General features: G+C 46.8%; 1 protein-coding gene across 1 annotated transcript; it reads right to left on the bottom strand.

The window, feature by feature from the left end:
* Positions 1-18,679: 18,679 nt before the first annotated feature.
* On the bottom strand, positions 18,680-22,189 carry LOC124705523 (cyclin-dependent kinase inhibitor 4-like). The gene is made up of 3 exons (XM_047237227.1): positions 21,729-22,189; positions 19,199-19,399; positions 18,680-19,079 (listed from the first exon to the last, which is right to left on the bottom strand). Exons 1-3 carry the CDS (start codon positions 22,034-22,036, stop codon positions 19,013-19,015), a joined length of 576 nt encoding a protein of 191 aa, XP_047093183.1. The 5' UTR covers positions 22,037-22,189; the 3' UTR covers positions 18,680-19,012.
* Positions 22,190-22,825: the final 636 nt, after the last annotated feature.

Below are 22,825 nucleotides of genomic sequence, written 5' to 3'. Positions count from 1 at the left end.
TTTGGGCAGTCCGGTGATGAAGTCCATTCCTACGGAATCCCACTTCCATTCGGGAATCTGTAGGGGTTGCAACAATCCTGCGGGTCGTTGATGTTCTGCCTTGACTCTTTGGTAGATGTCACACTTGGCGATGTAGCTTCCTATTTCTCTCTTCATTCCATGCCACCAAAATTGTTCCTTCAGATCTTGGTACATCTTGGTTCCTCCGGGGTGAATGGAGTAAAGGGTGTCATGGGCCTCTTTCAGAATGACTTGCTTCAACTCTGAATCTGACGGCACACAAAGGCGTCCGTTGTACCATAGCACTCCTTCTTCATCTTCGGTGAATCCCGGTGCCTTTCGTGCGGCTATTTGCCTCTTGATCCCAGCGATACTAGCATTCCCCTTCTGGGCTTCCTTGATTTGACTAATCAGGGTGGGTTGGAGTTCAATGCTTGCTAGAAATCCTTCGCTAACTAGCTCCATTCTAAACTGTTCAAACTCTTGAAACAGGCTGGGTTGCTCTTCTGCGATCATGGAGTTCAAGCGACACGGCAGTCTACTCAAAGCATCCGCTACCACATTGGCCTTGCCGGGGTGATAGTGAATTTCCATATCGTAATCCTTGATCAGCTCTAACCATCTTCTCTGCCTCATGTTCAGTTCCTTCTGGGTGAAGATATACTTCAAGCTCTTGTGATCCGAATAGATCTCGCATCGATTACCCATGAGGTAATGACGCCACACTTTCAGTGCTAAAACCACGGCTGCTAGCTCTAAGTCATGGGTTGGATAGTTCTGCTCATGCTGCTTCAGTTGCCTTGACAGGTAAGATATCACTTTCCCCTCTTGCATCAACACACATCCAAGACCAATCTTGGAGGCGTCACAATACACGTCAAATGGCTTGGTGATGTCCGCCATGATCAGTATTGGGGCCGAAGTCAGTCTGCTCTTGAGCTGTTGGAAACTCTCTTCACACTTGTCCGTCGATTCGAACTTCTTGTCCTTCTTCAACAACTGAGTCATCGGTCTTGCTATACTCGAGAATCCTTCAACGAATCGGCGGCAATATCCCGCCAATCCGAGAAATGCTCGGACTTCAGTCTGGGTGGTTGGGGCTTTCCATTCTTCAATGGTCTTGATTTTCGAGGGGTCAACGGCAATTCCTCCTGCGGACAAGATGTGTCCCAGGAATCCTACTTCCTTCAACCAGAACTCACACTTGCTGAACTTGGCGTACAACTGATGCTCCCGAAGGGTATCTAAGACCACTTCCAGATGTTGCTCATGCTCTTCTTCGGATTTGGAGTAGATAAGGATGTCGTCGATGAAGAAAACGACAAACTTATCCAGGAAGTTCATAAAGATCTTATTCATGAGGTTCATGAAATAAGCGGGGGCGTTGGTCAATCCAAATGACATGACATTGTACTCATACAATCCATATCTGGTGGTGAAGGCAGTTTTGGGGATATCGGTGGCACGAATCTTCAGTTGGTGGTAACCAGTCCTCAGATCAATCTTCGAGAATACTTTGGCACCGGTCAGTTGGTCAAACAGATCTTCTATCTTCGGCAAGGGATACTTGTTCCTGATGGTGACATCGTTAAGCTTACGGTAATCCGTACATAAACGAGTGGCACCGTCCTTCTTGTCCACAAACAAAACTGGCGATCTCCAAGGCGACGCACTTGGTCTAATCAGACCTTTGAATAGCATATCATCCAGTTGCTTCTTCAGTTCCACTAACTCTGCTGGGTTCATACTATAGGCTCTCTGGGCTATAGGTCCGGTTCCAGGGATTAACTCAATGATAAACTCGATATCCCGATCTGGGGGCATACCGGGTAGATCATCAGGAAATACATCAGGGTATCGACAGACGACCCTGATCTGATCCAAGGTGGGTTTAGATAGACTCGGTTGCAGGTGAACTTTCCGGCGGTCTTTCGGATATGTGCTCAACTAATATTCCGGTGCTACTAGTCATGGTGATGGCCTTCTTGGCACAATCAATCAGTCCATGATGTTTCGACATCCAGTCCATACCCAGTACTACTTCCAAACCTTTGGTTCCCAGAACAATCAAATTTGCATAAAATTCTATTTCATGAATTCTGATAGGAACATCTTTCAAATTTTTCTAGCTTTTGTGGTTGATCCAGGTATTTGAACTATCATGACATGCTTCAAACTGATGGGTTGAATCTTACTAGTGCATGCAAAATCTTCAGTAACAAACGAATGCGATGCTCCGGAATCAAACAAGCACTCTTGCAGGTATTGAGTTAACGAGAGAACATACCCAGGCACGACATCCGGGGCTTCTCGAGCTTCTTCCGCACTCATATGAAAGAGGCGGCCGCTACGGTTGTTTGGGTTGTTGGGGGTGAACTTCTTGCCGTTGGCGACACGGCGTTGCTGCTGAGCAGGGCCAGAGGTGTTGGCGGCAGTCTTGGCGAGTCTCTTGGGGCACTCGTTGGAGTAGTGCCCCACCACTCCGCACTCGTAACAAGTGATGGTGGACTTGTCCTTGGGGGTGATGGGAACAGCGTTGCTCCCAGTCCTCGGAGCAGTGTTGGAGGTGTTGTTGTTGTGGTTGGGGGCTCGGGGTGGAGCGCGGTTGAAGTTGTTGTTGTTGTTGTTGTAGTTGTTGTTGTTGTGGTGGCCTCCTGGCTCGGGGTTTCCTCCACTCCGGTTCGATAACCCGGACGTGAATTCTGCATCGGGGGCTTGTTGTTTCTTGGGGCAAACCCTCCACTTGAGCTGGGGCGATACTTGTGGGTGTTGCTAGGCCCACTCTGATTCATCATGCGGCGCTTGCGGTTTTCATTGGCCTGATGGATTTTTCCCGGCCTCCATCTGGATGGCGGAGTCAACGAGGGCTTCTAGATCAGCAAAGGGAATGTTGATCAGCACAGTCTGCATCTCATCATGCAGTCCATTCAGGAACCTCTCCTTCCTCTTCTCATTGGTGTCGGTCTAAACCGGGGCGTACCTTGACAGAGTGAGGAATCTGTCGCGGTATTCTACCACGGTTAGACGGCCTTGCTTCAGTTCGCGGAACTCATCCCTCATCTTCTTGATGAGACCCGGTGGCACATGATACTTGCTAAACTTGAGCTTGAAATCTGCCCAAGTCATCATTTGCCCCGCATTCAATGCGCGAGCACTTGTCCACCAGGCACGTGCAGGTCCTGCCAGATAGTGGGTGGCGAACAGCACCTTGTCATTCTCTTCTACTCCGGCCACTTCAAGATTGTTCTCCATAGTCTGGAGCCAATCGTCAGCATCAAGGGGTTCCTCCGTCTTGCTAAACACCGGTGGATTGGTGTTCTGGAAGTTCTTCAGTTTTGACCCAGGGTGGTCATGGTTTCCGTGGCCCTGATTGTTCTGTGCAATCTGTTGCATGACGACGATGTTGGCTTGTCTCTCGGCTCTTTCAACCTCTCGATCTGCCATCAGAAGCTGCAGAATTTGCATCATCGCATCTTGATTGGCATTGCGAGTTGGGGGTGCCATCTGAACATGGATAAAGATCATGAGACGAGAGGGAAATTTCTATGGCTTGTTTTGGATAAGGTTTCACAAAGTTTAAAACTTGAAAAGTTGCTATGATAAAGCAAACACACTGTTGACTGCCAAAACCCACCGGCGGGCAGCGGCCTTGTCAACACCGTAGAGCCGGGAAGAGCCTAGAGCTGCGGCTGGCTGAGACCCCTCCGAGCGACGGCCCGCAATGCTCTTCTGGTCACACGCGGCGATGCGAAGTGCAGGGCGTGCCACCTGACCTATACCTGGTCGGGAAGGTGATGGGGATGCCTCGCTTAGTTTCTCGCAGGGCATACATGTAAACGTTAAATACGAGCCTCGATCGGCTCTCGGGTTATCTCGTGAATCGGCTCAAAGAGCCGATCCACCCATGATTCGTACGGGGTGCACGAATACTTGGTGGTCCTGCTTGATCAAGATAGAGCTAATGAGATCTACGACGATTTAGGGTTTTCACCGCATAATCGGATCATCCTACTCCAGGTTGGGCCTCGCGGCCACGCACGGTGCTCGTAAGCCGATCCTAAACAAGGCCTAAAAACCAACATGAAGTTGATCCTCGGAACATCCTGTTTAGGACTTGCGAACGCCACCCTACGTGCCACCTGGATCCTCCCCCTTTGTAAGGCCTAACTATTGCAGTATATTAAACTAATCCTTGTAGAACAAGGAGCAATCGTAACGGATCGGATCTACTAAATAATGATCAAGCGGGGTGCCGCCCCCACACCCGAGATAGGTGTGAGGGCGGCTAGATATGCAAGGGTTGCACTACGTAAGCATGCTTAAACGAAGAACAATGCGAACCCTAACACATCTAATGATAACTACGTTGCTCGCCATCAAAAGCGCTTCAGTACGAGCAACGCATGAACAACGTGGGGCTTGTGCTGCCTAGATCGCAAGATGCGATCTAGGCAGCATGTCGCTTACCTGATAGAAACCCTCGATATGAAGGAGTTGGCGATGCGCCGAGATTGGTTTGTTTGGGGTTGAACGTGAGTTGTTGTTTATTCCATAAACCCTAGATACATATTTATAGTCCAGCGGACTTTCTAATGTGGGCGTACACCAAACCGTGCACGAGTAAAATTCTATCTCTAAACTAAGATACGATCTAATATGTTACAGATACATGGGCAATTAAGCCCAACTTGGTATAAAAGGCCGATCTTCGTATTCTCTCCATATATAACCTTCAAGCTTATCTCGATCGTGGCCCACTTCCACCTTGGTCAAATTCTGGTGATAACACACACAAACTTAATAATTCAAGTAGCAAATATTACAAACCAACAAACCGGAGGGTTTGAAGAACCCTTTCAACAATCTACGATACAAGGGGGTGATACAAAGGACCGATACATCTCATACTACGCAAGTGCTCATAGGGGAACTACTCTCCATCGATGTGGATCGGGAAGGTGGTATCCATCCCGGCAGTCGAGTGTCTGGTGGCCATCCTGGAAGTCCAGGTCTTCATCTTCCTCGTAGTCGTTGTCGTTGCTCACGTAGGAGTAGCCATCCCCTTGGATGTCTTCTCCCTCGCCTTCTCCTTCCAGCTCCTGGAGCTGCTCCGCCTGGGTGGTGACGGTCTCCTTCAGGGCGGCGATCTTGGCCTTGAGGCGGTGGATGGTGTAGTCCTTCTTTGAGACCAGTTGGCGGAGAGTCCTACGCTCCTTGGCGATGACCTTGATGGTCTCCGCCTGCTGATTCAGCTGGAGGTAGGTGTGGTTGGCGAATGAGCGGGAATTGTCCAGCTCGGCGCGAGTCTCAAACAACAAGAAGTCGAGATGATCCATGTGGTGCCTCAGCACGGGGTGGAATGGCAGGCTGATGGGTAGCCCAAGAGAGGTGTGCCTTGCAAAGTGTGCAAAGCGCTCCCCTTCAATAGCCACCGAGTTCTGCCCGCACAGACGAGCGAGGGCCTCTCCGCGAGCGCGTGCCGAGTCCGTCAAGCCAGTTGTTCTCCCTGAGAGAGAACTGGATCTGGCGGAACATGGGTGACTCCGGCTTCCCGGGGAGGTTGGCCATGATGACCCATTGAAGCTGTCCCCCGGGCTGGTCAGCGACCTGACCCCCGTAGAACACAGGCGGTGAGCGTCCGAGAAACTCTGAGAGGGCAAACAGGTCCCTTTCAAAGATCAGATCTCCACCGTTCGCCAGCTCGTACACTTGGGTTTGGATGAAAGGCTCCATCGGGATGATAGGCTCCATCTGTAGAGGGATTGATGAGCAAGTTAGAGAAGTGCAAGTGTTCAAAATTTTAAGTAACTTATAAATAAGAGCATGAATTTGCTAGTTGAAAAGATCTCAAAGGTAAGGGTATGATTGTATTTTTCATAACTATTCAATTCATTATATTTGAAACTAAGTTTGTCAAACGTCCATTCTAATTAGGGTCTCCTAAGGTCAAACAATGGCTCTGATACCATCTTGTCAACACCCGGATTTTTAAGTCCAGATGCCTATTATATCATACATCGTAATCCCAGGAAGATTGTTTTTGCGAGAAATAATAGTAAGTAGTTCAGAGTCATCCTTTATTACAACACATACTTGTCTTACAACAATGGATCACATGATCCAATATTACACAAATAGATTGTTCACCATCACAAATAAGTAGCGGAAGCGAGGTAGTAGTGGACTATCTATTCCACGAGCAACGCTTGACGTTAGAAGACGATCCTAGTTATCATAGACGTCCCGTTGTCCGTCATCCCGATCATCGTTGCTCCTCTTCAAAGTCTGGCATTTGAATAGCCAGGGCAAAGCCATGAGTACTTTAAAGTACTCGCAAACTAATACTAAGGTAATTACTTATTGAGTGTAGTAAGGGGTGCTAAGCTCTAGGTTTATTTGCATAAAGCCAAGTTTTAGTTCATCAAACATTTAGTAAAGACTCCTCAGTTGATAGACTAACTCAAGTGGGAACATTAGTGTCATTCCCACAAATCATTTGTGATTCAAGTCAAATCACCTTTCAATTCATCATTCCTTTTTAAGATCAAAAATTCTGATAACGGAAATAGTATGGCCTTTCCAATCGTCCATAACCGTGGACACGGCTATTCGAATAGATTTAACACTCTGCAGAGGTTGTACTCTTGTGCCACAACTTTTGATTACATCCGTCGAGGATAACCCCGAATCATCGTAACTCGATACGCGGATCATCAACCTTAACCTTTCACTTATATACCCTAGTATAGGCACCTCTCCCCATGAGCTTGGCCTCCTAGGTGAAAACCAACTGTTAACCCGGGAACTGCACAGGGCTTGGGTCGTACATTCACCTCATATTCACATCATGTCCCATATACGGAGGCAGCCTCGGCGTAACCCCTATGATGCTTGTTTAGAGGGAACCCATACTAAAATACATAAGTTTCTAGTTAAGCCCTACCCATAATCAGGTATTGTGGGGGTACTTGTATAATTGAAAGGGTATCGCATTCAAACCAATATCAGTTTTATATCAAAAATCACCATATTCTCTTGGTCATATTCTCCTTCAAAAATCATTCAATGGAATGACTCATCATTCCAAGGTTTCAAATTCATTTCAAAGTCACATGTTCCCATCTAGAGTAGTCAAATTTTATTTGATTAGCACTAGCAACTATTTCATGAGGGGTGCTATCTAGCTTTGATTTGTTCTAAGCTAACCTTAAATCTTGTTCTACTCTATACCAAGTGAATCATAAATCAAAAAGTACTTTGAAGTAAATAAGCAAAAATACTTGCAAGGTAAAAACCTGGGATAGGTAATACATAAAATTAAAGGGGTGATGGTGCCTTGCTCTTGTAGAGCTTTGCATCATGGTGGTTAGCAAGAGTTTAGCTTGCCTTGGTGGGGATAGGAGTCAAAGTTTTCCTCCTCCTCTTGAGAGTAGCTTCCTTCCTCCAAGTATTCCTCGTTACCGGCGGCGATCTGCGGGCTCCGGCGGGCTTCGTCTTGCAATTGGTGGTGCTCCGACGAGGTGGTGTCAAATTGACTGGTGGAGAAGAAGCAAGGATGGGAGGAGAACGAGTTGGTGTGAAGAGTTGGAGCTCGGGACGTCTCTATTTATAGCGGGGGAGGTGGCCGGCGGGTGCTGCGAAGGAGCGTCCATGGCGCGGCGTCTACGGTGCTCGAAGGGGCAAGGCGAGGACGGCTATGTGTAGGCGTCGTCCTGGCGATGCTCAAGGTGCAGCGAGCGCAGAGAAAAGAGGATGGGATCGATCGGGCGCGTGCTCATCATGCCACGGTACCCGCGGCGTTGCTCAGACGAGGACGACGGCGACGGTGCAGGCGCAGGCATTCGAGGGTGTCTACGCGGTAGAGGGTGGCGAGGAGATGCTCGACGCAGGCGTAGCCTTTGCAGGGGAGGGCGAGGGTGCTCGAGCGTGCGACGTACTGGCGCGTCCAGAGCGCGCTCACCGCGTCGGCTGGCATGCACTGGCATGGTTTTGGACGCGTGCGTTCTGGCAAATGTCGTGCCGTGGCGAGATCGGGCTGTGCACTGGCATGATCGTGGTGATGAGTAGATGCTCTGGGACATGGTGGTGCTGAGAGAGGGAGGCCAGAGAGAGGGTGACCCAAGGTGGCCGGCATGGTACGGGGTGGTGCTTTTCTCTCCACTTTTCCACTTTAAACGAAGAGGGCAAGAACTAAGATTGATGCAGGGGATGCAGGAGGAGCTAATGATCACAAGTTAAAAGTGGTTTAGGCAAGAAACCAGTGTGTAATAGGTTGTAACCAAATTCTGGAAAGTTGCCTGCAAGGTGTTCGGAGAAATGGCCGCAAGAACAATTTTGAGGAATTTTGGAATTCTTTTTGGTGAGTCTCCAACATATAATTAATGTGAGAGATTGGTGGTGGTGGTGTTCAATTTGGAGGTGTTTTGCAAAAATTTCAAAATGGGGTCATCTTCACTTTGATTCAAAGTCACCACTTGTCAAATCTCTATTGGTCAACCCGGTCAAAGTTAGCCATGGTGGTCAACATCAAAGTTGTTGAATTTGACATGGTCTTGGATGAGGTGTCAATGGTTGACCAAGTTTAGATTAGGAAAGAATAAAACCAGAGGGGTAAAGTGAGGATCATGTTAAAAATGCACATATGACGATGATCATATGTGAGATGGTTTTGAGATAAATTTTGATTTGATTCTGGTTTCTTTGATGCATTTGGGTTTGTTTAAGTTATAAAAGTATTTTAGAATCCAAAGATCAAGCAATGGTGGCCTTTGGTGATGATTTGCAAAATTGGCCCTATGTGTATGTGAGGGTATTTGGCCCAATTTTGTATTTCTTTTATTTTTCTCCAAAAGAGGTGTTATGATCATGTATTAGGGTTTAAGAGCAAGTGATCAACATATCAACACTCATCATGGCAATTGCACAAGAGAAAAGCACATATATGCATGAAACTATATGTGACACTATATGCATAGAAAAAGTTTTTGTTTGTTGCAAATTTTGAGTAATTGAAATTCACTCTCTTTATTTATTATTGTTGAAACTTGGGATGTTACAAACCCTTCCCCCTTACAAAAGATCTCGTCCCGAGATCTTAAAGAAAACTAGGTACTAAAGAGATCTGGGTACTCAGTCTTCATGAAGTCTTCCCTCTCCCAAGTGGCTTCTTCTTCGGTGTGATTACTCCATTGGATCTTCAGAAACTTGATACTCCTGGTGCGGGTGGTTCTGAAAGCTTCCTCCAAGATGCGAATAGGTACTTCGCGATATGTCAAATCTGAGTTGATATCCACAGCTCGATGATCGATGTTCTTGAAAACCTCGGTCTTCTCAGGTACCTCTAAGCGCTTCCGGAGTAACGAGATGTGAAACACATTGTGCACCGCTGACATTTCTTCCGGTAATTCCAGTTGATAGGACACTTCTCCTCGGCGACTCAGGACTTTGAAGGGTCCGACATATCGGGGTGCAAGCTTTCCTCTAAGCTGGAATCTCTGCATTCCTTTAAGGGGGGGCACTTTGAGATATATGAAATCTCCGATCTCGAAGGTCATCTCTCGGCGTCTCTTGTCGGCGTAGCTCTTTTGTCTTGATTGGGCTGTCTTGAGGTACTCACGGATCTTGTGAACCTTCTCTTCAGCTTCTCGGAGAACATCTGGTCCAAAGACTTGACTCTCTCTGACTTCTGACCAATTCAGAGGGGTACGGCACTTCCTTCCGTACAGTGCTTCAAAGGGGGCCATTTGCAAACTGGCTTGATAGCTGTTGTTGTACGAGAATTCTGCGTACGGCAAGCAGTCTTCCCACTTGGATCCATACTCTAGCACACATGCTCTCAACATATCTTCCAGTATCCGGTTGACTCGTTCAGTCTGTCCATCCGTCTGCGGGTGATAGGTTGTGCTGAAATTCAGCCGGGTTCCGAGTCCTTCATGTACCTTCTGCCAGAATCTGGAGGTGAATTGGGATCCTCTATCGGATACTATCGACTTCGGTGTTCCGTGCAGGCTGACTATCCGTGAGATATATAACTCTGCGAGTCTTGGTCCTTGATAGGTGGTCTTGACGGGGATGAAGTGGGCGACTTTGGTCAACCTGTCGACCACTACCCAAATAGAATCATTTCCTTTACTAGATTTGGGCAGTCCGGTGATGAAGTCCATTCCTACGGAATCCCACTTCCATTCGGGAATCTGTAGGGGTTGCAACAATCCTGCGGGTCGTTGATGTTCTGCCTTGACTCTTTGGCAGATGCAACGAGGTGCGGCGGCGGAGGTTTTGTTTTAGGGTTTTGGCAGCTAGAGGGAAGAGACCTGCTCTGATACCATGTTGGTTTTGGTGTAACGATGCATAACCCTTTCGGGCCATCGGTTGCGTGTTATATAGAGTAGGGAAAAGCCCCCTACGTGGCAGTACATGAGGTGTACGTGTATAGTCGGAGTACTACTCCGTACATATACACATACCATATTACATACGCTAACAGCAATCTCAGAAGATGTAGTCTACATCGTAGCAAGTAAATTCAAACAACAAGTCGCATTACAAAGATTGTTCGAAATGACATAGGGTTCACAATTCGATACTTATGAAGATATAGTTCACAACAGCACGTAGCACATCCTACTGTCGTCCTCGACGTGCCGTCCTCGCGGGCTGCTTCCGGACGGCCATCCTCTTCGTCCGCTCGTCGTGGCTCTTGTTGCTCCTCGCTCCTCGCTGCTCCTCGCTGCTCCTCCTGCTCCTCCTCCTCTGAAGAGAACGGCTCGTCGTTCCTCATCCTCGACAAAGATGATCTCCGCGGCGGCCCCTCATCCTCCTCAATGACAACCTTCTTTCCTCGGGTGACATAATCTTCCGGAGTGTACCGTTTTGGAGCCTTACCCCTTGGCTTCAACTGGTAAGCTGACCGTGGGGCTTGCTTGGAGGTATGCTTTGGAGGTATGCTTTGACTCAGAATTTCCTCGTCGTCGGGAATCTTCACAAACATGAACACATGAGATTACAAAAGTTGAAATAAGTAAGAACATGTTTTACAGCAACAAAATAGTCCATACCTGCGCTTCTTCAGAAGAGGAGGATGTAGGGATTTCGCCTTCGCGGCAACCTAGCAAGTTGGCTAACCGCCGCATCTTTCGTGCGGTGTTCGCGTCATGGAACTCATGGTTACAAAGCCACCGAACATAATAGCGTACATTCAAAGTTGGTGATCATACCTTAATGAAATGCCGCAACGGTCCGACAGGCTTTTCATCTCTCCCGCTCTGGTCCCACATAACCTCGCACTCGTCAGCTGTTTTTTGGATCTCCGACCGCTGTGACAAACATAGCATACACAATTTAACCGAGCACATGGAAATCTAGATGATGTACTAGTTAATGAGAGAATCCATTACCATGAAGTTCAGCTCGGAAGCAATAGAAGTCGATCTCCCTCTGCGAGCATAGGTGTCGTGCTGGCTTTGCGCAACCTCATCGAACTCGATGGGGTCGTCCAAGATGTACTCAGCATACACGTGCTTCACTAACTCGATACGCGTGTTTTCATGGAACCACTGGAGGTAGTTGTTGAAAGCGGCCAAGTCGTGAGGCACAATCTCCACAGGGCCAGCAGTCCGTGTCGCTTCCAAACAGTGTAGGAACGCTGCGACGTGGCCGCTATGATGAACTCGGCCAATTTGTGATCTTCCTCTGCCGCCTTGCCTATCAAGCCTCGCAAGAATCAAGAAGTTAGATTCTACCTCTTCTATCAAGAATCTTCCATCGCATGATTCCGAAGTTTACCTATGAAGCGCCTTGTCCGTGTCTTGCCACCGAGGTGGGCACTCCTGACATATGCCCAAACTGTCTCATCACTCTGTGCGGCTGGTGGTGTTTAACAAGCCACATGCATATGAGTGGGCAGCGCATAGGCCAGAACCGCGCCTCCTTCGTGCACTTGTGGTTGAGGTCAGGCATCCCCGCGCCAATACGGTAGTAGGTACCATATGGCTCCCATTCCACATGCAGCAAGTGCCGCTGTTCCCCAACTCCACCGGTTGTCCAACACCGTAAGCGCCTTCAGCCAACACCAATGGGCCAGCTTCCCCCCACTGTCATGAAAGAGAGTCCTCGAAATCATGTACCATAAGTACACGCGGGCGTACGTCCTCCGAGTGTCCTCGTTGGTCCCGTCCGGGCATTGTGCAAAGTTAGTCCTGATCCAAGAGAAAGACGCGCCGGCGGGAACTCTCTCCTTTGGATTTGCTTGGCGCCGGAGGAGCCCTGCCAATAAGCGCCTCCATCTGCTGGCGCCACCCATCATAAGTTGTGTTCATACACAGTGGCTCGCCCTGAATAGGTAGTCCAAGGATCATGGAAACATCCTGGAGAGTAGGGGCCATCTCGCCGGCCCTCAAGTGGAAGGTGTGAGTCTCCGGCCTCCACCGGTCAACAAGGGCGGTGAGTGCCGAGGGGTTCATGTTCGGCCCCCCACGGCTTACAAGGGATATGAACGGCAGAAGACCGGTAGGCTGGATGAACTCCGTGTACCTCTCGTCATACGGTATATCTACTGTGCCATGGTAACGAATCTTCAAAGGGTGAAGATCCGTTGTCCTCTCCGTCATATGAACAGCCCGGTGCTCCCTGTCGTACTCTTCATCCAGGAGCCACACCATCCTACATGTTTACACAAATACAACATATTATGAGCAACACATACATGAGAATATATCCAAATAAGCCATCAAATCCATACATATACATTCATATCTAGGGATAGAACACCATATGAGTTATTCCTACACATACACATTCATGAAATTGGATGCCTAGGGTTCCTCCACAAATCTAGGATACATACATATCTAGGGTTCCTACATATACACATTCAACAGTTACATACCCATTTCAACACATACATAGCCATTTCAAACATCTTTGGATACAATGCATACAATCTAGCAAAATTTAACATCTATGGTTCAAACACATGCATACAATCTATGGTTCCAACAAATCTATGGTTCAAACACATGCATACAAATCTATGGTTCAAACACAACCAACATTTTAACACATACATACATAGGATTTCAACACATACATGTAAAATTTCATATCTAGGGTTCCAACAAATCTTTGGTTCAAACACATATACTACAATGTAGATTCCACCAACATTAATTTCCATATCAATGGTTCATATCCAAATCCACCAACATAAATTTCCATGTGTAGGGTTCATATCCAAATCTACCAAATCCACCAACACTAGTGGATGAATCGGAGGGAATCGAAGGGGAATACCTTGAGGAATGGAGGAGGAAGGAGTTGGCCGGATAGATCTGACGAATCCTTGGTCGATCTGGTGGGGGGGGCGAAGGGGAGGCGGGCGGCGGCGGCGGTTGGGGAGGAGAAACAGAGAGGAAGAAAGAGAACTGGCTGGGTCGGGCTGGGGGCGGGCGCGGGCGCCACACTTAAATGGATGTGTGGCGCCCGTGGCATCGGCGCCACACGTAGAGGCTCGCCAAAACGGCTAAGTCCCAGACGTTCCGGAGCCCCTGGATGTTTTCGACCGTAAATCTGATATAAGTTGGCATGTGTGGCGCCGATGGGAGGGCCGCCACACATGCTGCCACGTCGGATCGGCTCACCAGCTCAGCGTCGACGGGTCACGTCGGATGGGTTTGTGGCGCCGGCAGGAGGGGCGCCACACTGCCATGTGTGGCGCCGATGGGAGGGGCGCCACACAAAAGGGTTAGATTGGTGAAATAGTTTCGCCGGAGGGTCAGTCTGTGCTTTTCTTTCACTTTTGGGTTATTTTTGTGCAAATCGCCTCTCTCCATCGAGGTGCCCTGCAGTACACGCATGCCTGACAAATCATCTCATCTCATCTCATCCTTTTTTTTTCCTTTGGACGGCTTGATTAGTTGTTTCATGTGCAACTGTACACTTGTGGAAGGAAGCGATGATCCATGTGATATTACATCTGAATAATCAGCTTCAGAATTGAATTGGTCCAAGTAAAACGAGCCACATCGCTGTCAGGTTCTTCAGAGGAGTTCTAGGGAAATGGAATTCTTACCTTGTTCTTCATTATTAGGAGACACATACTCTATGGTTAACAGTAGTTGGTGGTACTATGCTGCTGTACACAATCAATTTGTTTCTTCAAACAAGAGATCAGAGGTTTATTGCTGTTTTCCTGCCGCTTGCATTCAAGATAACATTGCCTTTTCCATTCCCTGTCAGTCAGGATATCTTACTTCTTCAATGCAAGAGGAAGCTTGAGGATACTGCAATTTGTGCAACAGTGCAAGTGTCATACAATCAAAACTTTGCATTGAAGATCCATGCATTCTACTTTCTGTATCTTCTGAAAGGTATATATTTCATCTAACTAAGATTGACAGAGTAGATAGGGGAGTAATCCTGCACCATGGGCGCAGCAACTTAGCTGTACAATCACTGATTAGATGCACAGGAACAAAATCAACATTTAGCAGATTGTTGTATTTTTGTTGTACCGTCTCTTTCTTGACAAGGACTCATATATAGAATGTAAAAGAAAAAGGAAATCAAAGCAGGACAGTCTGGTAAGTAATCCAGGTCTGGTGCTCATTCAGTTAGACACAGAACCATGCATGAATTGATTTCTCTGTGTCCATTGCAACGGACGCTGTACATTGTACGACACCCTCCACTCAAAGCATCGTGGTTACTACAAATAACTTCTTAAAACCTGACCAAAAAAAGGCAATTGAAGAAATAATCCGTCCTCTAGTTAAGTTAAGTGCCTTGGCGGAGGGGACCTCTTGTAAATGCTGCCAAGAGCCTGCTGGTGCTGCTGCTTCTGAAGGTGGCACAGGCTTATGTTAAATTCGTCCGTAGCGCGGCTTAATTCCAAACCTCTGAGGAGCGAGGAGCAGCAGTAAGTACTGAAGAAGTTATTACCACATTTTGTGCCGAAAAGAGCCACCAATCTTGACAGATTCAAAGGACTCTTCGACTGTAAGAGAGCCATTACATCCGTGCTACGTTCTGGATTTGGTGACTGAACAGTAATGGCCGTATGAAGTAACAAGATGGAGTTTGGCACTCATTTCATTAACGAACCCATCGAGATGAATCAACCCGAGTCGTTGTTGCACAGCGTCCAACAAGGGATACTTGGGCAGTGCATCATGCACCTTCCATGGCCCGAGAAAAATGGAAGTTCTGAGGAGTAGAACAATGATAGGACCACTGGACATGCAAGAATGAAGCACACGTTGAAGCTTTTCTTTTAACAGGACGTTGAAGCTTTTAAGATCACACATGAAGCATGATAGGCAAGTTCCAACTCTTACCTGAACTTTTAGCCCCTCTTGTCTTTTGCAGTTCCTGATGCACCAAAAGGATACCTCCGATTTTGTCATCACCACAAACATCCACCCACTGTTGCTTCAGTGTTTTAGAATGTAGAGATTACGTATCAACATTGGAGGAGCTGCATGAGCAATCATGGTAGGAGCTTCAGGCTTGGTTTGAAGTTCTTATATCTGTGTGCCTGGCATTTTATTCAGAACTGATTCCTCCAAAAGAAACACCGTTAAACATTGATACTTCACCAAACATTTATATTGGCAGCAAGAAGATATCATTAGCATATCCATTGTAAAGAATTTTTTTTTTCAAAACGGGGGTTTCCCCCAGCCTCTGCATCAAATCCATTGTAAAGAATTACTATTTTGATTCGCCATTAGTTCTACTGTGATATTATGATGCGTTATGTTTCTGTTTAATGCATACTAATTAGTATTACTCCCTCCGGCCCTAAATACTTATCGCAGATTTTACGCAAAATGTAGGCTAAAATCTGTCTACAAGTATTTAGGGCCAGAGGAAATAGTACATTTTTCTATGTTAAAGAAAAAGATGTTACTACATTCTTTAGGAGTACTCCTTTACTTGACAGGCACCTGATATTTTCTTAAACAAAATTTTCCCTTACAGGTACTTGACAGCCTTCATATTAGTGATTAGCCTCACATACCATTTGGGTTTTGACATTCCCAAGGTAAACACTTTTCAGGGTGTGCACTGTCTCATCACCAGGTTTATTAAGACCATTAAGAATAGGAGTGGCAGCAAAAGTGCAAAATTTCGATTGTGAGAATATAAGCTAACTGCTGGAAATGACTATATTTTCTTAATCAAAATTTGCCCTTACATGCTGATATACCAGCTTATATAAAACGAAAGTTGTTTCAAGGAACATATAGGATCAGATGCCTTGAGCACGGACATATCGCTCCTAAGCAACGGAGAGCCCTTTATTTTCAAAAAACCGGAAATCCTATTTACAAAATTTCAGAAAATATCTGTGTACATACAACTGAATATTATTTCTGTGATCGTGCATTTTAAAAAAAACACGTGTATTTTGGGCTACACAAAAATGTGGCTCTAAGTAGGCATTACAAAAAAAAAATAGTTTTGGCCTTCAGATTTGTCAGTCCTGCGTAAGTCACAGATGATAACATGATTCAATCAAATTTATATGTACGCACTAGACAGTAGATACCCACATGTATATGTATGATTTTTTTCGGAATTATTTGAAGTGAAAGATGATTTTTTTAACTTTTCGGAAAACATGCTACATGGGTCTCCATTTAGAGTTCTCACTACCTGCATATAACAAGCGATTCAGATTATGCAGAAGCAGTAAGTTATGCAGATTGCACAAGTGGAGTGCCTGAACACAGCAAGATGGATGGACACCAAATCACTAGTTCTTCGGAACAGCACATGCTCTATGGCCTCGGATGCTGTCATGTGTCACTGTCGAAGAAACATATGCAGTCTCTCAAGCCCAGTTCTTATAGATACTGAGAGCGTTCCAGCAGCGTCTCCTAAAGCGGCTCTCAAACAGCGCCAGATTTATCATTTGTGGGGTTGTATTTCCTTCGTGCCACGTTTAGGGGATGTCGCTCCCCAGCCGCCTCCCCCAAAAGCGCCCCTAAAACTTTAAAATACTGTATTTTTATTTTAATAGATAGAAGATGTGTAGGTAACGCTGTATTAATATTGATGTACTAATATTCAAAGCGGTGCAACATAAACAAATTACATATAAAATTTCGAAAAAACATAAACAAACTACATATAAAAATTTAAACTACTTCTTCTTTGATGACCCCGCCTCGTCGCCCTCACGGTGGCGCTTCCTGCTCGTCACCTCTTCCAAAGAGGCGGTGTCATTCGACGCATCGGAGGAACTTGTGTCCTTCTCGTCGTCGACGGTGCTCGCCGGTTGCGCCTTCGTCTTTGCCTTCGCTTTCGCCTCCACCTCCGCCTTCGCCCGGGCCGCCGCCGCCTCCTCAGCATCTTCCTCCTCCTCCTCGGCCTCCCATTCCTCGTCGTTGTCCGATGGCGAGGAATCATCGCTGCTAGGCGTCGCAGCTTTATCCCACCAGTGGTGCCATCCCAGCGGCTTACCCTCCCCGTCGGTTTCTGATGGCAGCTGACGGAGGTCGCTCATTGTGAGAGAGGAGAGCTTTCGATGAATGACACCGACCGGTTGTAGATCGGAAAGTGCATACGTAGGGGTTTTATTGAGCGCGGATGAATGGCGACGCATATATCGAAGAGAGCGACGGTTGCTCTTCCACGGAGTTCGCTCTCCATTCCGGCAGTTCGTGCATCGATCGACGCGGTTGCCAATGCGATGGTTTCCTTTCCCGGCAACTCCACCGTCGCTACATAGGCGGCGGTTGAGTGTCCGTTCGCTGACGCATCGAGCCCGCGTCTCTTGGCCTCGCTTTTCGTTGTGTCCGGCGTGCCTGGAATATCCCCTGTGTAGCGGAGACGGACTCGGGGCACCGAACACCGTATTAGACCACGCCGGATGGAAAGGGTCTTCGAACGTGCGACTGGAAACAATTTTTTGCCCGGCCATCAAATCTCTTTGGAGACCGCTTTAGGGGACACGGCTGGAGATGCTGTGATGCACTGGATCCACCGGCCAAAACCTGAGAAGAGTAAAAATAAAATGTTAACGAAGCACTTGATAGGTTGGACTCCAACAGTACCGTCAACATATTTACCCTTTCACAATACAAAAGATATTATGATTGAATGGTCAATAAGAACTACTGTCATTCAACTAAAAAGAATGAAAGCCCAGATGGTAAGTGAAAAGGTGAAAGGCCCCACCCCAAAAGGGGGTGAAAGGGTAGGAACTGTCAAAAGGAACCCTGTTTTACCACTAGCAGTTCACCAGCAGAGTAGAAAAGGTGCGAGAGAGAGGGTGCCAGTGCAAGTGCAACATGCCCAAATGACCCATCATAGTGAAAAGCATTGGCAGCTTGGACAGTGAAAGGATCACCCACTAAGCACAGAGCAACACACACAACACAATACACACAAAAAAGTTGGCACCCATTGGAGAACTCCAAGTGGAATCCAGCCTCATGTATTGCCGCAGCAGCTGAAAGGTGAGAGGGCATGAGCAATGGAGCATAGCAAATGCAAGGCATAGAAGCAATAATAGCACAGGCAGTGATATCCTGGAGCCTGAGCAAGATGCCACTGCATATCAAGGGCAGATGAACAGAACAGCCACAAGTTTGAAGTATTGCACCAGCTTTTTCACATAACAGGAAAAGAATTACAGCACTTCAATTGAGGTGCAATGCAGCAAACACTGGAATGACAATGACACTGCAGCCCACATTACAAGTTAAACTGTGATACAATATGATCTAGCTCTACTACATTAATCTTGCACCTGGTAACAAGTCTAGGCCCTAGAGGAGGTGGTCATTACAGAATGAGCTGTTAAGGGTTACATTTGAGTTGAGGGATTAGGGTGTAACTCAGCATCACTTCTGTATGTTACACAATACCATTGGGACTACAGGCTAACCCTAACATTTTTACAGCAGAAACAAAGCTAACAGCACGACGGTGTGCGCCTCTGCCACGATGCCAAGGTGGAGGGAGCGGAGAGGTACATGGTGAGACTATTGTCCTGAATTTATCATCAGTCTAGCTTCACCCACTCGTATCGTCCAGGGAGAGGGCAGTCGTTCACAGGATCAAAGTTGTACCTGAAAATCAATTATCAATCCATACAGCCATGTAGTTAGTGTAATGTAATGCATGTCATCAAAATTTATAAGAAGCAACTGGACAAAATATGCTAAGAGAGGACCGGGCAATGACGTACTTGTCGATGAAGGCTTGCAGCTGCGGCTGCTCTGCAGCAGAGAAAAAATCGTTCATCTCTGCTGAACTTGGGATACTATGGCGTACTGGAGCTTGCACCCTGCGATGGGAACTCGAGTGGCTCGGTCTTGTGGTGGATCCAGGAGTGCTTATCGTTTCTGAGCTCCTAATCAGGCTGCAGGGTGTCGTCTCCCTGGTACTCCTGCTAGCAACCAATCAAAGACGCATACTCAAACTTAAAAACAACCATATACAGAAAGGAAAAAAGCAACTGCGCTGGTGAATTAGTGGCAGTTAAAACAAACACATTATCGCATCGTCCAAGGTTCTGCAAAATATGGAATTTGCACCTGTTGAATGAATATCTACCAAACTATCTCACACATGCCATAAAAGGACTACACAGCCAAACACAAGGTCATAGGAAACAACAAAATGGTTAAAGGCTAGAGAAAGCTCCCGGTCACATGAGTAGGTCAGGTTCTACCCCAGCCAGCCATAACTCGAGCCGCAGCATCCGAAGCTGCTGCCCAAGTTAGGCCGGCCACCAACAGTGTGGCCCAACAACACACACTGACTCGGCACCTGGCTATTATGCTTGGAGGGCCCTGGACGATTTTTAGACACGCGGTGTTCAGATTCACGCACATCCACACTCGAAGTACTACTGTTTAGGCCATGCATGGGGAGGCAAGGATTGGAGACCCACTACTGTTCAGGACCATAATCCATTGAGGAAGTGGTGTAATCGGGCCATGGCTAGAGATGCAAACAGCTCCCAGATGGTTCATAAATGCGTCCTTAGATCATGCCATCCCCACCAAAACATCTCCAAGCTGTGGCACCTGCAGGCCCTGATAGTGCACCAAAGATGACAACAAAAAATGGCACAGGCTCCTGCCTGCTAAGCTTTGTTCATCTCTCTCTTACTTACACCCATTGTCCCTACAATGCAGTACTTTGGCTGATGGTGCAATGCATGTTGCTACAATTGGCGCTATGCTAACATAGACATGGAAGCTAAATGGGGTTTTTGACCTGTTTACGCCTACTTCCACTGTTCCACAAGATAATATAACCGCAATACTTATCAACTCGTAATATTTGATAAAATGATTCTCAGTACCTAGATTTCTTACCTATTCTCTAGCCTGTGAAGTAAAAAAACATACACAAATCTCAGGCACTGGGGGATGGGAGGACCTCTCCTTTCACCTCAACATTTAATGAAGGTGACATTTTGGGGCCATAGACCAGGAAGCGATTTTACCGAGACATGCCATTTTTCTCACCTTCCAGAAACCAAAGAAGTGACAGGTTAGAACCCATCAAGAAGTGGGAGCTGGATCCTCTGACTTGTAGAAGGAAAGTTAGACAAGCTACAGGTCCCTAACTTTGCTTCTTCAAAACCATTTGATTAAGGCTAAAATAACTGAAAAACATTTCATAATAAATTTTTTGGCCATGTATTTAGATTAATTACATACGTACACAACTTATGGTATAATAAAATTTAGTTTAATTTTTTATGACTACAGTAATTACCTATAGTAATTAATTAGTGTATATAATAGGGTACTAATACTTCAATTTCCTGACTTTGCTTCGTTGTTTTTCCTGACTTGCCTTCTGAACGTTAGAGGAGCCAGTTCCCAAGAAGTGAGGCCTGTTGTTGCTTTTGTGGTGAGAAATTTCTTAGAAAAGGCGAGGGCTTTTGATTGGTAAAAGATTGAGAGGTCCCTACCAGCTCCATTAACCAAGCAAAGAAAACAAGGGGAGAGGCCGCGGGGAATGGTGGAAAGAACAATAGGAAAGGAGGATGCTTTTCCCCTCCCACTAAGGAAAAGGAGGCTGGATAAAACCCCACTAAGAGGAGGCCAAGTACGCCACTAGCGTTGTACTAATTGAGGTTTGGGTGAAATAAGTTGAGCCGAAAATTGCAGCTCGAGCTTCACAAAACCAAAACAAACAAAAAAATTGGGTCTAAGTAAAATAAATTGGGGCTTGGAACTAATTTGTTAAAAAAAAAGGCTGGTGAGAAGTGGTTCTTGGATTAAAACTTGTAAATAGTACTAGTAAATCATTTTAAGAAGCTTGTCCAGCTACTAGTAGGGGCCGGGAAATTAGTAAGAAAAGGAGGCTTCAGCATCAACACTCGCGGAAGAAGAAGGAAAGGAACACCGAATTTTTAGCAACGCCGAAGAAGCAATTTCCCAAATAGCAAAAGAAGGGCCCCGAGAACAGTCGATAAAATTAAAATCCCCAAGAAACAGTAAACGTGTAAGGATATTGGGGAAAATAGCATCCACGCCAAATTCGAGGCCGCGCGCCAGCTGAAATCGAACAGGCCGAATTGACAGAAGAAAAGAAAATCCGCCGGTACAAGCAGTAAAAATCGTGTAGAAATAGCACCGAACAAAACCGCCGGTACGACAAAAACCTTAAACCCTAGCTCGGAAAAAAAAATCCCCAAAAAAGGGAACCAAGAAAGCAAAGAAAACCACCGGTGCAGGAGAAGGAGGCAAGCTCACCTCTCCACGGGCTCCAGCTCGAGCACGTTCTCCCCGAAGGAGACCTCGTCGGCCTCGGCCTCCGCCCGGTCCGCCGAGGCAAGCTCGGAAGGCGCGGCGCCCTTCCTCCTCGCGGCCGGCTCTCTGTGCGGCGGTGGCGGCTTCTCGAGCTTCCGGCTCCTGAGCTGGAGGTAGTCCCCCTGGTCGAGCGGCTGGCTCTGCATCGCGAGGGCGGCGCGCGCGCGGGTGCGGACCCCGAGCGGCGCGGCGGTGAGCTCCATGACGGCGACCTCGCCGGAGACCTTGGGCTTGCGCATGTACTTGCCCATGCGCGGCGCGGGCGAAGCTAGGGTTTGGGCCCCCCTGGGTGCACTTAGCGGATTCAAAACGAGGGATAGAGGCGCGCTTAAATTGGTAGGCGGAGCGGGGAGCGCGAGGAGCAAGGCCGGGAATAATGGGGAGGAGCGGAGGAGGCTTGTAGAGGGGGCGGAGGGAGCAGGGGAGGGATGGGTGGGTGTTGCTATTTAGAGACGGACGCTTAGGTAAGAGAGAGAAAAGGGGCGGCTTGATTTTGTTTGGATTTCTTTTTTGCCATGGATTTTTATCTTTATCTTTTTGGGTTTGTAGATAGACGAAGTGGATATTTATTTTCTATACTCCACGATTTTGAGGACTTTTTAATTTGTGGACAAGGATCTTCTGTGTCAACTGGAAGGCTGTGTTGTATGCATTTGTTTTTCCAAAGGTTTGGGGCTTAAGGGTATTTAGGTCTAGGGATGTGAAACTATAATAGTAGGTAAACGATTGTGCAATTATACAAGTTTTAACAAAAGGTGAGTAAAAAATAAGAAGAAAATACCACAAAGCAAACTCCCTGGTTTGGACATAATCTTTCACTTTTTATGAGGTATAAAGCGCAACTGAGTGGCCGATGCAGTAAAATTATACGACAGTTGAATTAGAACAAACCCTCTTGTAAATGGTTAGGGGAGGAGAGGGACAATAAACCTACATTATTAGGGGGTTTTCATAAATATAGTGAATGTAAAAAAATGTCCTAAATGGTAAAAGTGTTGGAGATATACCCAAGAGGCAATAATAAAGTTGTTATTATTATA

The sequence above is a fragment of the Lolium rigidum genome, chromosome 4 (genome assembly GCF_022539505.1).
Source record: "Lolium rigidum isolate FL_2022 chromosome 4, APGP_CSIRO_Lrig_0.1, whole genome shotgun sequence".
Taxonomy (NCBI): domain Eukaryota; kingdom Viridiplantae; phylum Streptophyta; class Magnoliopsida; order Poales; family Poaceae; genus Lolium; species Lolium rigidum.
The sequence above is the reverse complement of the archived record's forward strand: the minus strand, read 5'-3'. Positions and strand labels throughout refer to the sequence as shown.

Coding starts and splice junctions, on each gene's coding strand:
- LOC124705523 (XM_047237227.1), bottom strand. CDS start 22,036: ATGGGCAAGTACATGCGCAAGCCCAAGGTCTCCGGCGAGGTCGCCGTC. Junction 19,400..21,728: donor GAGCTGGAGCCCGTGGAGAG/GTGAGCTTGCCT, acceptor GGTTGCTAGCAG/GAGTACCAGGGAGACGACAC. Junction 19,080..19,198: donor CTGCAAGCCTTCATCGACAA/GTACGTCATTGC, acceptor ATTGATTTTCAG/GTACAACTTTGATCCTGTGA.